This window comes from Macaca fascicularis, chromosome 14 (genome assembly GCF_037993035.2).
Source record: "Macaca fascicularis isolate 582-1 chromosome 14, T2T-MFA8v1.1".
NCBI lineage: Eukaryota > Metazoa > Chordata > Mammalia > Primates > Cercopithecidae > Macaca > Macaca fascicularis.
Window position 1 is genome coordinate 51,121,277 of NC_088388.1, and position 16,166 is coordinate 51,137,442.

The 16,166-nt window shown below is 40.7% G+C and overlaps 2 protein-coding genes across 5 annotated transcripts in view; one reads left to right on the forward strand and one right to left on the reverse strand.

Annotated features, from left to right (window-relative positions):
* PDE3B (phosphodiesterase 3B) overlaps positions 1 to 10,034 on the reverse strand; it is a 205,727-nt gene extending 195,693 nt beyond the window's left edge. For all 4 annotated transcript variants that reach the window (XR_012423377.1, XM_005578550.5, XM_074014222.1 and 1 more), the window contains exon 1: positions 8,785 to 10,034. Coding sequence is in view for 2 of the 4 variants with exons in the window: in XM_005578550.5 (XP_005578607.3) it covers positions 8,785 to 9,762 (978 nt within the window). In the remaining 2 variants the exon portion in view is untranslated. The remainder of the gene's footprint in view (positions 1 to 8,784) is intronic.
* The window catches only part of LOC141408552 (uncharacterized), a 50,008-nt gene continuing 43,602 nt past the window's right edge, over positions 9,761 to 16,166 (forward strand). The window contains exons 1-2 of the mRNA XM_074015739.1: positions 9,761 to 9,875; positions 9,928 to 10,383. Of these exons, the coding sequence (XP_073871840.1) occupies positions 9,761 to 9,875; positions 9,928 to 10,383 (571 nt within the window). The remainder of the gene's footprint in view (positions 9,876 to 9,927; positions 10,384 to 16,166) is intronic.

Genomic DNA, 16,166 nt, shown 5'->3' on the forward strand with positions numbered 1-16,166 from the left:
TGCCTGATTGCCCTAGCCAGAACTTCCAACACTATGTTGAATAGGAGTGGTGAGAGAGGGCATCCCTGTCTTGTGCCAGTTTTCAAAGGGAATTTTTCCAGTTTTTGCCCATTCAGTATGATATTGGCTGTGGGTTTGTCATAAATAGCTCTTATTATTTTGAGGTACGTTCCATCAATACCGAATTTATTGAGCGTTTTTAGCATGAAGGGCTGTTGAATTTTGTCAAAAGCCTTTTCTGCATCTATTGAGATAATCATGTGGTTCTTGTCTTTGGTTCTGTTTATATGCTGGATTATGTTTATTGATTTGCGAATGTTGAACCAGCCTTGCATCCCAGGGATGAAGCCCACTTGATCATGGTGGATAAGCTTTTTGATGTGCTGCTGAATCCGGTTTGCCAGTATTTTATTGAGGATTTTTTTGCAATCTACTCATCTGACAAAGGGCTAATATCCAGAACCTACAAAAAACTCAAACAAATTTACAAGAAAAAAACAAACAACCCCATCAAAAAGTGGGCAAAGGATATGAACAGACATTTCTCAAAAGAAGACATTCATACAGCCAACAGACACATGAAAAAATGCTCATCATCACTGGCCATCAGAGAAATGCAAATCAAAACCACAATGAGATACTATCTCACACCAGTTAGAATGGCGATCATTAAAAAGTCAGGAAACAACAGGTGCTGGAGAGGATGTGGAGAAATAGGAACATTTTTACACTGTTGGTGGGATTGTAAACTAGTTCAACCATTATGGAAAACAGTATGGCGATTCCTCAAAGATATAGAACTAGATGTACCATATGACCCAGCCATCCCATTACTGGGTATATACCCAAAGGATTATAAATCATGCTGCTATAAAGACACATGCACACGTATGTTTATTGCGGCACTATTCACAATAGCAAAGACTTGGAATCAACCCAAATGTCCATCAGTGACAGGCTGGATTAAGAAAATGTGGCACATATACACCATGGAATACTATGCAGCCATAAAAAAGGATGAGTTCGTGTCCTTTGTAGGGACACGGATGCAGCTGGAAACCATCATTCTTAGCAAACTATCACAAGAACAGAAAACCAAACACCGCATGTTCTCACTCACAGGTGAGAACTGAACAATGAGATCACTTGGACTCGGAAAGGGGAACATCACACACCGGGGCCTAACATGGGGAGGGAGGAGGGGGGAGGGATTGCATTGGGAGTTATACCTGATGTAAATGACGAGTTGATGGGTGCTGACGAGTTGATGGGTGCAGCATACCAACCTGGCACAAGTATACATATGTAACAAACCTGCACGTTATGCACATGTACCCTAGAACTTAAAGTATAATAATAATAATAAATAAATTTTTAAAAAAAGACCAACATCATCCTGATACCAAAGCCTGGCAGAGACACAACAAAAAAAGAGAATTTTAGACCAATATCCCTGATGAACATCGATGCAAAAATCCTCAGTAAAATACTGGCAAACTGGATTCAGCAGCACATCAAAAAGCTTATCCACCATGATCAAGTGGGCTTCATCCCTGGGATGCAAGGCTGGTTTAACATTCGCAAATCAATAAACATAATCCAGCATATAAACAGAACCAAAGACAAGAACCACATGATTATCTCAATAGATGCAGAAAAGGCTTTTGACAAAATTCAACAGCCCTTCATGCTAAAAACGCTCAATAAATTCGGTATTGATGGAACGTACCTCAAAATAATAAGAGCTATTTATGACAAACCCACAGCCAATATCATACTGAATGGGCAAAAACTGGAAAAATTCCCTTTGAAAACTGGCACAAGACAGGGATGCCCTCTCTCACCACTCCTATTCAACATAGTGTTGGAAGTTCTGGCTAGGGCAATCAGGCAAGAGAAAGAAATCAAGGGTATTCAGTTAGGAAAAGAAGAAGTCAAATTGTCCCTCTTTGCAGATGATATGATTGTATATTTAGAAAACCCCATCGTCTCAGCCCAAAATCTCCTTAAGCTGATAAGCAGCTTCAGCAAAGTCTGAGGATACAAAATTAATGTGCAAAAATCACAAGCATTCGTATACACCAGTAACAGACAAACAGAGAGCCAAATCATGAATGAACTTCCATTCACAATTGCTTCAAAGAGAATAAAATGTCTAGGAATCCAACTTACAAGGGATGTAAAGGACCTCTTCAAGGAGAACTACAAACCACTGCTCAGTGAAATCAAAGAGGACACAAACAAATGGAAGAACATTCCATGCTCATGGATAGGAAGAATCAATATCGTGAAAATGGCCATACTGCCCAAGGTTATTTATAGATTCAATGCCATCCCCATCAAGCTACCAAGGAGTTTCTTCACAGAATTGGAAAAAACTGCTTTAAAGTTCATATGGAACCAAAAAAGAGCCCGCATCTCCAAGACAATCCTAAGTCAAAAGAACAAAGCTGGAGGCATCACGCTACCTGACTTCAAACTGTACTACAAGGCTACAGTAACCAAAACAGCACGGTACTGGTACCAAAACAGAGATATAGACCAATGGAACAGAACAGAGTCCTCAGAAATAATACCACACATCTACAGCCATCTGAGCTTTGACAAACCTGAGAGAAACAAGAAATGGGGAAAGGATTCCCTATTTAATAAACGGTGCTGGGAAAATTGGCTAGCCGTAAGTAGAAAGCTGAAACTGGATCCTTTCCTTACTCCTTATACGAAAATTAATTCAAGATGGATTAGAGACTTAAATGTTAGACCTAATACCATAAAAACCCTAGAGGAAAACCTAGGTAGTACCATTCAGGACATAGGCATGGGCAAAGACTTCATGTCTAAAACACCAAAAGCAACGGCAGCAAAAGCCAAAATTGACAAATGGGATCTCATTAAACTAAAGAGCTTCTGCACAGCAAAAGAAACTACCATCAGAGTGAACAGGCAACCTACAGAATGGGAGAAAATTTTTGCAATCTACTCATCTGACAAAGGGCTAATATCCAGAACCTACAAAGAACTCAAACAAATATACAAGAAAAAAACAAACAACCCCATCAAAAAGTGGGCAAAGGATATGAACAGACATTTCTCAAAAGAAGACATTCATACAGCCAACAGACACATGAAAAAATGCTCATCATCACTGGCCATCAGAGAAATGCAAATCAAAACCACAATGAGATACCATCTCACACCAGTTAGAATGGCGATCATTAAAAAGTCAGGAAACAACAGGTGCTGGAGAGGATGTGGAGAAATAGGAACATTTTTACACTGTTGGTGGGATTGTAAACTAGTTCAACCATTATGGAAAACAGTATGGCGATTCCTCAAAGATATAGAACTAGATGTACCATATGACCCAGCCATCCCATTACTGGGTATATACCCAAAGGAATATAAATCATGCTGCTATAAAGACACATGCACACGTATGTTTATTGCGGCACTATTCACAATAGCAAAGACTTGGAATCAACCCAAATGTCCATCAGTGACAGGCTGGATTAAGAAAATGTGGCACATATACACCATGGAATACTATGCAGCCATAAAAAAGGATGAGTTTGTGCCCTTTGTAGGGACACGGATGCAGCTGGAAACCATCATTCTTAGCAAACTATCACAAGAACAGAAAACCAAACACTGCATGTTCTCACTCACAGGTGGGAACTGAACAATGAGATCACTTGGACTCGGAAAGGGGAACATCACACACCGGGGCCTAACATGGGGAGGGAGGAGGGGGGAGGGATTGCATTGGGAGTTATACCTGATGTAAATGACGAGTTGATGGGTGCTGACGAGTTGATGGGTGCAGCACAGCAACATGGCACAAGTATACATATGTAACAAACCTGCACATGATGCACATGTACCCTAGAACTTAAAGTATAATAATAATAATAAATTAATTAATTAATTAAATTAAATAAATAAATAAAAGCCTTTAAGCAAAGCAGGCAACAGCCAGTTCACTTCCATTCTTCCTACTCTCCTTTTGACGCTCCCCTCTGTCTTCAACATATAAAATAAATGTTATGTAGGTACATGAGTTTGAGACCAGCTGCATCCTTACAAATTACTCTGAAATAACTTTATCAGAAGTTTGTCATCAAGGTCATTATAAACTATGCGATTTTCATGAGTCCCTCTTAACTGACTCTCTCTCGCTTCTCGCCTACCTCCTTTAACCAGAGACACTGCCTTTTTTCACATAATTAGAGATACCTGGCAAAATTAAGTACAGCCTTGGAAAGCTATGATGGGAAGTATATATTCTCCTTGCGGAAAGTAAAAGTGGATTAGGAGTAAAGACCTAGGTTCTAGTCTCTGTTTTCCAAATATCTCACAGAATAACCCTGAGCCAGTATTTTTATCTCTCTAGAGTTCAATTTATTTTCCTTATACAACATACAATGAGCAGATTTCAATTAGATAAACTCTGAACCTGTCCTATATTTTATATATCTATACAAACATTTATACTGAAATAGGCTTTTTCGGCAAGTATAAATTCTTGCTTTGGATGGGGTGCAGAAGGCAGAAGAGTGTGCTAGGGAAATAAGCTGACTTGGTAATTGAAAGGGAAAAGAGAAAGAATGAGAGAAGGGCCTGCCCCTGAGGAGCACAGTCTGACGACAATGAAAAACAAACTTTATGATTTTACTTATGCTTACCTTCTACTAAGTGTATAAAAACAAATTATGGAGATGTGACTATCTAATGCACTATAATGAAAATACTCATCAGCACTGCTTCACAGGGTTTGTCAACTCTTATTTTTAAATATGGCCCACTCTGCTATAATGGAGTTTTGTTCTCAACTTATATATAAATTTGAGTATCAGTGTACTGTCTAAAGTCTTCCTAATCTTATTTGTTCCTTAAAGGAGATTTCAACAAGTGGAGATGGTAAAATCAAAAGAGAAAAATCCACAACAATGTCAATAACAAGAAGCAGCCCTCAAATAGCTAGAATGTATGTGAGGAGTGAGTGTCCCATTAGTAATAAAATGCTTTTTTAAAAAATAAAACAAAAAATGGCAAAGAGCGGATTATGAAGGACTTTGCAAGCAAGGGTCAAGGGCATGAACAGTATCCTGTGGAAAATGAAAAGCCATAAGAGATTTTTAAAACAGAGCGGGTGACTCTATCAAATCTGTGTTTTTGAAAAATAACACTCATGGCAGAGTACATACTATATTTACAAAATAAAGTATAAAATTATTATGTAGGCTGATATTTTACCACAAAATAGTAACATGAAATTGGAATAAAACGCTCATTGAAGCCATAAAATAAATTTCACAAATACTACAGTATTCTTAAAGAAATTAACAGGGGATTATGCCTTGCAAATTCCTTAGGTGAGTAAATAATCACACTTTTAAAAAACTCTCTTTCTTAAGTTCTCACACTACACATGTATACCTTTTTCAAATAAAATTAACACTTTAAGTAATATTTATGGGCATTAGGGCCATGGAATTTTTAAATATTTACCTAACCATTTAGAAAGCACTTAGCATTAAAGGTACAGAAAAATATCTCACACACTAACTTATGCCTTTCAAAACCTTGTATTTACCTACTCAAACACAAAGCGATCTCATTGAAAAGCTGAAAATTGCACTGTAGAATATGCAATTAAAATGGCATAGAAATGTAGCTTGTTCAATTCTTCTCAAAGCTTCTATGCAGAAGACTAATTTTTTTTAACTTCCTATTAGTTTCTGCTGATTCTTGGCAGATAAGACTACAAACTCAGTGCTTCTTTCCATTAACCCACCAAAGCAGAACACCATCGACAGTAACTAGATTTGGGTTTCAAATCTCTAAATGCTTTGCCAAAAAAAAAAAAAAAAAAAAAAAAAAAAACCCTTAGTTAAGAACTGAACTGACACATATAGCATTTAAATCAAATATTATAAATCTAATTATAAAATCAAATGTTTTACAAACATGCCATTATTTTTCAACGCAGTAATATAACATCCCAAAAGTTAAAAATTACTTTAAATCTATTATTCTACAATTAAAAACATTTCTATTGATAGACGTTTAAGTGGCTTTCAAAGAGGTTAATAAAAACGTTTAAATTCTTAAGGAAATGAAAATGTGATAATTTTATTACCATCCTAAAAATGAACCCCCATATACTTTTTTAAAGTTCTATCCAAAATAAACAGGATATTTGCTCATCTTTTCCAATTACTATACTTGGAAAGCATAGGTTAGCAAGATCAACATTCAACATTTAAGTAAAACTGCAAGAATTACTGGTTTGTGACATCTTATTTATAGTTTTATTTCTACCTTACCAAAAGTGTAAACTAAAAGAATTTAATTTTAGAAATGGAAGGTATTATATAATTTAATTTTAGAATTAGAAGGTATTACAGAATTCATCTACTAGAATCCCTTAATTTGACAGTATACTAAGATTCTGAAAGGTTCACTGACTTTTCCAAAATTAAACAGTTAAGCCAAAACTCCTCAATCCTCTGCCTATGAATCCAGGACATTTTCCCCTATGTCAGGTCCTATCTAAAATATTTTCATCTTCCTTCACTTTTTGAAACAAGAAAGTGTTTTTACCATTGTCATATACAACACTTTGAAAATTAGAAAAAATCTCCTGATCTTTTACTTCCATAAAAGTACTGATTTCCTCTCAAAATATTTACTATAATATATATGCAAACAAAAAGCACAAATCCACTGTTAGACTTCAGGAACAAGCATAAATAAAAATTCTTGTTATGACAGTATCTGCTAAGTTAAAAATACTCTTTTCTTGCAATGTCAAAATAGAATTATTTTGTAGACACTGAATATTAGGTAGGCATGTATAAACGCTGAACTATTCACATATACTTTAAGTGGGCAAAAATGTTCCTATTAAAAGTAGAATGTGAATAAGGATTTTCTGCACTAAGAAAATACACCCTTTTTAGAAGCACAAATTGTATTTTCCTCTAATATAAACAATAATTGAAGCTACCTGGTACTTAACACTGCACCTAAAGGTTGAAAAAGGTTGCTGTGATGGAAAGAGCACCATACAAGGATTAAGAAGTCTAGAAATTTTCCACTTACAAAAGGACAGACCGAATTAACACCACCAACAAATTACAATTAAAATATGTTAAACTGTAACTGTTAAGTTCAGGAAAATTGCCCACAAAAGTGATGAAACTGCTAAAACAATTTTCCAGTGTTAAAAAATGCAATGTGTTCACATTTGGTCAAAATTTAAATATTAATTCCATTCTATGAAAATAGTTGATACTACTTTGTTCCATAATAAATCCTCTCAAAACAATTTTTCTTCCGACACACATTTTCCTCAAGTACTGTCTATTACCCTGGTAGTAAACTGAGAAAACGAAAGGTATAACAAAACTTTTTCAAGAGGTTGACCACAGAAGTGGCCTCTGAAGCCAACTCAAGAAGCAAAGTATTGTGTCACTGGAACACTACAGATCAGTGTTCAACATGTCATAAAATCAATGTAGTAGCTTAGAAAATATTTCGAAGAGAAGACAGAGAAGAAGTGAAGGAAGAGAACAGAAAAGAAGAGAGAAGAATGCATCAAATGCATTAAGGACAAGAAACTTCTGTCTCCAACATATTGGCTCCCAGTGTAAAGCATATCACTAATCCAAAAATTCTGAAAACCTATGGTTACGCTCTTACTCTCCTACTTAAAACCACTATACTTACCAGTTAGTTGTGCAGAACACAGCATTGAAACTTGAAAAATCTAATCAAATCCCAGAACTACCACTTACTAGACCTATGTGAAGTTGCATTACTTCTATAAGCCTAGATGTCTCATCTCTAGAGGTTAATGGCACCAGCCAAACACCGTTCTTGTGAGGATTTGAGACAGTATGTGTAAAATGTTTTGCACGTCATAAATCCTCAATAATAGTAGCTATACTTATTGAGTTTCTTGTTGATGTAGAACAGGTAGGTTTTCCAATACTATATAAAGATATAATCTCATTTCCTGATGATGATTTCAATCCCTTTAAAAAAATAAAACTATGTAAACCTATGGGGAAAAAATAGGTTTTTTTCTATTGGCATCTTTCCAGAAATTACCAAGTTTAAAGTTTAAACTGTTAAAACATTCTCCTAATTATGCAACAAATACAAAGAACACTGAATTAGTCCGCAAAAAATTATATTCACCTATACTGCTGTATTATCATTTAAATTACTCTCATTTGCAAAGCTCATCACTGTTCTTCTAACGATAAAATCTCAGATTTTTCCTCTTGATTTTCAATAACGAAACCACACTGATTAAAACTCACAGATGTATCCTCTCATTCTAAAGGCTGTATGTTATCTTTGGGCAGGCATCACTATAACAGCAAACAGATAAATGGCACCAAAAAGATACACATCAGAGTATGCCAAAAGCGGGAGTAGTCAAATCTATTCAACCACAAATGATTCACCTCATTCTTCTGCGAACTCATCTATTGCATATACAATCCTTAAAAAGTGTCATGTGATTAGCGGGCTATTTGATTTCTATTCAATGACAAAAGGTACTTGCTTCTGCATTTTTAAAAGGCTTCCTGTATTTTAAGAATCCTTTCCAGAATAAAACATTGTTTCCTCCCCCTCCCCCCCGCCCCCCACACACACCCTTTTTCCATTCTGAAAGTTAACAGGCTTTCAAATAAGCGAACTCAACTCGGAAACTGCAGCGGTAAACCCGAACCCTCTCACATCCCAGACCTCGCTTTCCAGCCAACATACCTGCTCTCTCGAAATACAAGGCAACGAAGGTCTCCTGAATATTTTGCAACTGCCGTAGTAACTGGCTGCAGTTTCTCCTAGCGACACGCAGCTGGACCTCCTCCGGGGTCGGATCACAGGCACTTTTTCTTCGGCGGCACTGGACAGCCGAGGATGAAGAGGCGCTTCCCTGATTTGAAAGAAGTGATCCAACGCCAGGGCCAGCAGGCAGCCAGCGCCCCCCACCAGGCCGGAGAGCAGCGGCCTGAGGGCGGAGGGCAGCGACCCGAGGCTGGTGAAGGAGACCCACCAGACGAAGCTGGCCAGGAGCAGCACCAGGAGGCAGTGCCGGAGCCGCAGAGGGTGCGCGAGCGTCAGCAGCAGCCCCACGCAGCTCAGCACCAGCAGCAACCTGCCGGCCGCCGCCTCCGGGGGCGTGTGCGTGGCCGGGGACCCTGCGTCGCCATCCCCCCAAGGCCAGGACCACCACTGCCACACCAAGAAGTCCCCCAGGTAACAGCAGGCGGGCAGCGCCAGCAGCCACCAGGAGCCGCCGCTCCGGCCCGGGCCGGGTCCCCGCTTGGTCCGGGTGAGGAAGCAGGTGAGGAAGAAGAAGGCACAGGCGATGCTAAAGAGGGGGCTGAGGCTGTGCGAACACACGCTCAGCAGCGTCCGCAGCCAGGCGGCCCCGGCAGCCCAGCTCTCGGGTTCCGCGCCCAGCAGCAGGGCGAGGACAAAGGCAGCCAGGGCGCCCAGCGAGAGGCGCGCCCGGCAGAAGGGGGAGCCGCGCCGCGGCTGCTGGGGGGAGGCCGGCGGCGGCCGCAGCTCCACGTTGCAGAAGCGGCAGAGGTGGAAGAAGAAGCCGCGCGGAGGGTCCTGCCGCAAGGGGCTCACGCAACTCTTCACGTAGCCGTTCCTCAGACTCTCGGGGGGCGAGCCGGCCCCATCTGGCTGCTGCAGGGACCGCATGGCTTTGGCGTCTCGCTCGTCCCTCCTCATGGCTGAGGCCGGGGGTGGCCACGGGACTCAGCACACCCCGCTCCGACCGCAGCGGCCGCTCGCGTTCCCAGACCCCAGCCCCTGCGTTCGGGGCGCCCCCCGACTCACAACCCGTCAGGGCTGCGCCCGCCGCCACGGCCCGAGGTCCCCACCTCGCGGACTGAGGAGCGGCGGAGTCCGGGACATGCTGGCTGAGGAGAGGGGCAGAAGGGGCTTCTCTCCAGGACCAGTTTGGCTGCCGCCTCCTTTTCCCTTGGGCACCTCTCCGGACTGGAGACTCGGTGTCGCCTCCCAGCTCCGCTGGCTGCAACAGTTACCTCACGGCCCCAGCCTGGTCCGTTGGGCGCGCGAGCAGCGGGCGGGCGCTCCTCCCCCGCGGCTGTCGCGGCCGGGCGCGCGCCCGGCGCGCGCTCGCGCCTTGTCCCGCCGCCACCCGCGCCGTCGTCGCCCAACAGGGACGCGAGCCGGGACCCCGCCGACCCGGCGTGCCCGGGCCGAGGAGAGCGCGGCGGAGGCAGTCCGAAGACCGGCCAGGACTAAGAGAGAAGGACGAGGTCTTCTTCGGATGGGAGGGGCAAGCCCGCCATCCTGGGACCCCAGGCGTGCAGGTTCTCTTTGAGGGTAAGTCACAGACACCCAGCCAGAATCCCACAGGTCACTACTGGGGTCGTCGGGAAAGAGGGCGTTTGTGGTCCCCTTTCACTAAGGGGTGTGCTTAGTGGGGATATGGTGAGCTAAGGGTGGGAGGGGCGGGGCGCAGTCTCTGACCTCAGCCTCGTTCAGGGTGAGTTCTCAGACTGTGACCAAATGAAGGCCAGCCAACACCAAGACCATGGCGAAGAAACCGTAATCACTGTGGCTAGATCTGGCCTCCAGAGCAACGTGGATTCTTGGGCCACGCAGCAGGCCCAGGATCCTTGCAGTGGCTCTTAGAGAGGACCGTGTACGTGGAGTACACTCTGGGAGCACTCCACGTGCACGTTCTTGAGGGTTGCTCATGAACCATCTTCACAGGCGAGAAACCACCGTCTCGCCTTCCATTTTTCACCCTTGCCATACATATCTACTGGTTCACATCCTGTATCCCCTTCCACACAGCACAAATTTGCTGTCGCAATTGGTCTTTGCAAATTGAAGGCTTTTTCACTGTAACATGTTCCAGATGGGGGAGCGGGGAGAACTAGGAATCCTCTCCAAGACCACTCCCCAGTTTGGATCAGCTGGCCTTGAAGGAAGCCGAATAAGATGCTATTTGTGAAGTACTAGTGAAACTAGCAACATTAGGAAACACAGAGTTGAAAGTGAGAAGAAAAGAACTTTGCTACACCAAAGAAACTACTCTGGAATCTAACCAATCATAACCGCCTTAGAGAGTGAACTGTGTTTCCCTCCCTAAACTGTCACTTCAACCTCATGACCGGACTGCATTTCTCAACGAGCTAATTTCACATTTTTCCAGAGAGATGAGAAACCTTACTGTGTGGTAAATCGCACAAACAGGCCCATTTTTCACCAATTAATCTCTGCCCACAGCCATGACCTAAAACAGACCATTTTCGTACATGGTTGTAGTTCACATGCATAGCAAAAGTCACTGAGAAATTAGCACAAGAATTTAACCAAGGCCGGGCGCGGTGGCTCAAGCCTGTAATCCCAGCACTTTGGGAGGACGAGACGGGCGGATCACGAGGTCAGGAGATCGAGACCATCCTGGCTAACCCGGTGAAACCCCGTCTCTACTAAAAATACAAAAAATTAGCCGGGCGTGGTGGTGTGTGCCTGTAGTCCCAGCTACTCGGAGGCTGAGGCAGGAGAATAGCGTGAACCCAGGAGGCGGAACTTGCAGTGAGCCAAGATGGTGCCACTGCACTCCAGCCTGGGCGACAAAGCGAGACTCCGTCTCAAAAAAAAAAAAAAAAAGAATTTAACCAAAATGAAAAAGTTCCAGAATTCCCTTTCCTTTGCTTTTCCTTTTCTAATGGATTACCCAAATGCTTGTCCTAAAAGATAAAAATTCAAAAGGTCTTTTTATCCCCATGACAAAAGAAAAAAAATGTTCATTTCAGCAAAACTCAGGAAATACCTTTTTTATATGATGTGCATAGAACTCATTACCACCAGTTGAAGATTAAAGTAAAAAACAATGGATACATTTTGAGTTTGTACAAAAGGGCATGACAAAACTAGCACCAGCATTATTGAAATTCCCATTATAAATTCCATAGGAAATAATAAATTGATTTGGAAATTAGAACAAATTCAGATTAAAAGGTGTGTGTGTGTGTGTGCTTGTGCGTGTGTGTGCATTTAATCTGAAGTTGTCATCTAAGGTAGGATTGGCATATGGTCATGGAAACGGTAGGGGAGTAGAAATCCAGTTTTGTGAGTTTTTGTCTGGGCCTAGCCATTCATACCCTGACATTAAGCAATCCTATAACTCTTACTGGCCTTGTTCTTTTCAAATATAAAATGAAGCAATTAATTTAGCTAACCTTTGAAATCCCTTCTAGTCTTAAAAAGCTCTGATTTCTGTATGCCAAAGATACATAGGCATCCTTAAGACTCACCTTTCAGGTTGCCAATAGTATAATAAAAGTAAGAGCCAATAGCAAACTTTTATATTATTTATACTACCAAACTCTCAGTGTTGACAAGTAAAAATAAAGGGATTGTATCAAAAGACTGTTTTCTGAAAAATAAAATCCAAAGCTCTCTTCACAAAATTGTCTTCTCAATTCTCTAGCCTTCTTTTAGCTGTCATTCAGGTTTTTATAAGGCTACAAGCCCAACTCTTTCAATAACCCATACTCGGAGTGCATCCCTCTGAAGGCCAACCTAGCACCTGAAAAATTTCTAAAATAAAATGTAAGGACGTGACCAAAGACCATCAGAAGTTTACTTAACTAAAAATATGCACAAAAAGAATGAGCTAGCTATGTTTATAGCAACTCCCTTCTCTGTTTACAGTCTTTGTCAAAGATTATTACTAGGCCGCATTTCTTAGAGGTCAAATTATTTAATTATTCCCTTGCCAAACTTAAACAACCAATAAAATTACTTAGTTCTTTAGGTTCAAGAATTTATGACCATTAACTGTCATAAAAAAAAACTAAAGTCACAGTATACCTTTGACTTTTCCCAGCGCTCTACCCCAGCCTCATTTTACCTGACTTTGCCTTCCCTCACGTCTTTTTTTTTCTTTTTTAATTATTATTATACTTTAAGTTCTGGGATACATGTGCAGAACGTGCAGGTTTGTTACATAGGTACACACGTGCCATGGTGGTTTGCTAAAGTCGTCATCTACATTAGGTGCCTTACCTCACGTTTTGACCCATGATCTCTCCACTTCTTAATGAATCTTTCCCCTCTCCTGGTTTACCATGACATGGGATCCTGGGTCTTACCACCCCACTCCCAAGTCATTTTAGGACAATGCAAGCCCCTATGTATTTCTTTTTTTCTAATTTCTCAGGATAAAGTGGTCTGACACATTTTAAATATCAAAGAAACTCAGAAATAGGCAGTAAATTAACCAGTATCATTGAGATTCCACATTTATAAAACTAGAGTCATCCCTGAAGATACATGCAAAACCTTACAAGGTTTTTCAAAGAATTAAATAATTAACATTTACAACCTTATATTTAAAAGTAAAAATGGACAAGCTTTTCTCTAGCATAAAAAAGAATCATTGTTTTCCATGTACAGTGGCAACTCTGTTGCCTAAGTATGTTAACAATACCTATGTTCCTTCCAGCTAATACTCATCTCAGAATCTGAGCCTCATTTTGACTCACTCTTTTAATTCCTTTCAACAAGTAGCTATTTAGTTCCCACTATATGCCACAGCTTTGTGCTAAATGCTATTTAGAACATTTTTTAAAACTGTAACAGTTCCTTCAGAGCTTTCTCAGAGCTGCAACTTTATCTAAGAGATAGAACCTCTGCACATAAACTATTAAATAGCACAAAAGAATAAATATGTGATTAAGAACTGTTGAGAGCGGCCGGGCGCGGTGGCTCAAGCCTGTAATCCCAGCACTTTGGGAGGCCGAGACGGGCGGATCACGAGGTCAGAAGATCGAGATGATCCTGGCTAACACGGTGAAACCCCGTCTCTACTAAAAAAAATACAAAAAACTAGCCGGGCGTGGTGGCGGGTGCCTGTAGTCCCAGCTACTTGGGAGGCTGAGGCAGGACAATGGTGTAAACCTGGAGGCGGAGCTTGCGGTGAGCCGAGATAACGGCCACTGCACTCCAGCCTGGGCGACAGAGCGAGACTCCCTCTCAAAAAAAAAAAAAGAAAAGAACTGTTGAGAACAATGTATTAGGACTATTAAAAAAGAAGAAAATCATTTTCTTCTAGGGTGCCCCCACTGTGTAGTTCTCAGCTTTTTCTCACAGTTTCTCATTCTTCTAGTTCCATTTCTCTCTCTTACAGTCTTCCTTCTTTCTTTCTCTCCCCAACATCTGTCCAGATGGCTGTCTTCTGATCTCTCTCCTCTTTCCCCTGACCTCTCTCTTTCATCTCTGTATTATATTCCCTAACTTCTTTTACTTCTTCAGTTTTCCTTCGTACCATCCCCCCTCCACCAGCATTTAATCTGTCTCCATTAATGAATGCATTCATTCATTCAGTATTTATTATGTGCCTGGTGTGCTAGATGACAAAGACATAATGGTGAAGATGTGGTTCCTTAGTCTAATGAGAGCAAGACAGTAAGAAGACTGTTACAGCCCATTGTAACAGGAGCTGTGATACAGAGGTAATAATCCTCAGTGTACTCTGTGATCTCAGGAACCCAGACTACAGTAGGAGTAGCAGGTAAGGAGTAATTCTCTGGAGGACTCAGAGAAACTGATTTCTAGGCTTGATATTAAAAGGTAAATGGAAGTTACCTAAGTAAAGTAAGGAGAAAAAATAATCTGGGCAAAGGAAGCAAGCAGTGCAAAAATCTAAAGGAATGCAACTATAGTGCATTTGGATAACTCAAGTATCCTATGGCGTAAGTGTAAGGTATGATGGGACTACAGAGATGGTGTGGCCCTACTAATGGAACTGGAGTTTGTTACCATTTGTTACATAAAGGTTTATGTTCTTTTATCGTATTTGCTTATTTACATGGCTCCCTCTGCAATATATTCTTCAAACAAGAATTCTCTCTTATTCAATCTTAGCTCAATCTTCATGCCTAACCCAGTACTTAACCTACAGCAGGTCCTCAGAATTTTTCAAGTGTGTTGATATTTCTCAAAACTATTTTAATAAATCAGACTTTAACTGTACTTCCTTTGATTTTTAGCTTTATTAGTCAATGACTTTTAATAGAAAACTCAGAATATAATAGAAAAAAACTTTTCATATTGTAATTTAAAAATATTTTTAACATTAATTTGCACCAAATCACTAAAAGAACCCTTTTTCCTAGATTTACAAAAACAAAATTACACATATGATTATGTTGTGTTTCACTTTCAACAGAAAATAAATGTTTCAGAGATGTGTGGGTCATTTAACTCAAGTGACAGTACCTGGATTATTTGGCTGTGAAAGCATATATTCTAGTACTTTAAGAATTTTCCTCTTTCCATTTCAAGTTTTCAGAGCAACAATTGTATCTCTGACACAAACTTACTATTATACTTTTAAAATATAACAATTGGTAAAAGTATTAAATCTATAACGATTACCCTAAAATTTCCTGAATTTTTTGTTCTAAATCTAAAACCTGAACCTTGAACAATAAACAGCAATGCAGACTCTTTCCAAGTTTTCTTGTTCCTTCCCTAGACAAGCAGGAGTTTCTTCAGCTCTGGCTATCCCAGCAGATCTGAAGGATCACAGCCACGACGGTGGCAGACTACCGTTGACACTGAACTTGTGGTTAATTGTGGAGTTCTGCCACAAAACCACCTCACTACCACAAACTGGATACTTGCCCAGGAAAGTGACAAACTGCCAGGCCAAGCAATCTACAGGAGGCAGCGAAAGCAAACTGCCTTTTCCCCCAGAAAGCAGTCATTTCTGGATTCCAAATGGAGCCAACAAGCAGAGTGCACCAAAAAAAAAAAAATAGATAGATAGATAGATAGATAGATAGATAGATAGATAGATAGATAGATAGATGTATATAGATATATGTGTGTGTGTGTGTGTTTCTCCAGTAAGCCTACTTAAAATGTATTCATGCAGTTTTGCAAGAGGAGCTCAAAAGGATTCATCTAGTTCATTAGCATCATCGAAAAGTTTGCGACTGTTCTTTTCATTAAAAAATTTTTAATAAGTATGGAATTGGAAATAAATTATAGTTATATTACTATTAACTGCTAAGTGAAACACCTACATATTATCATTGCAAATAGGAGTAAATAATGTGACTTTGTGTGTGTTACTAAGCTGC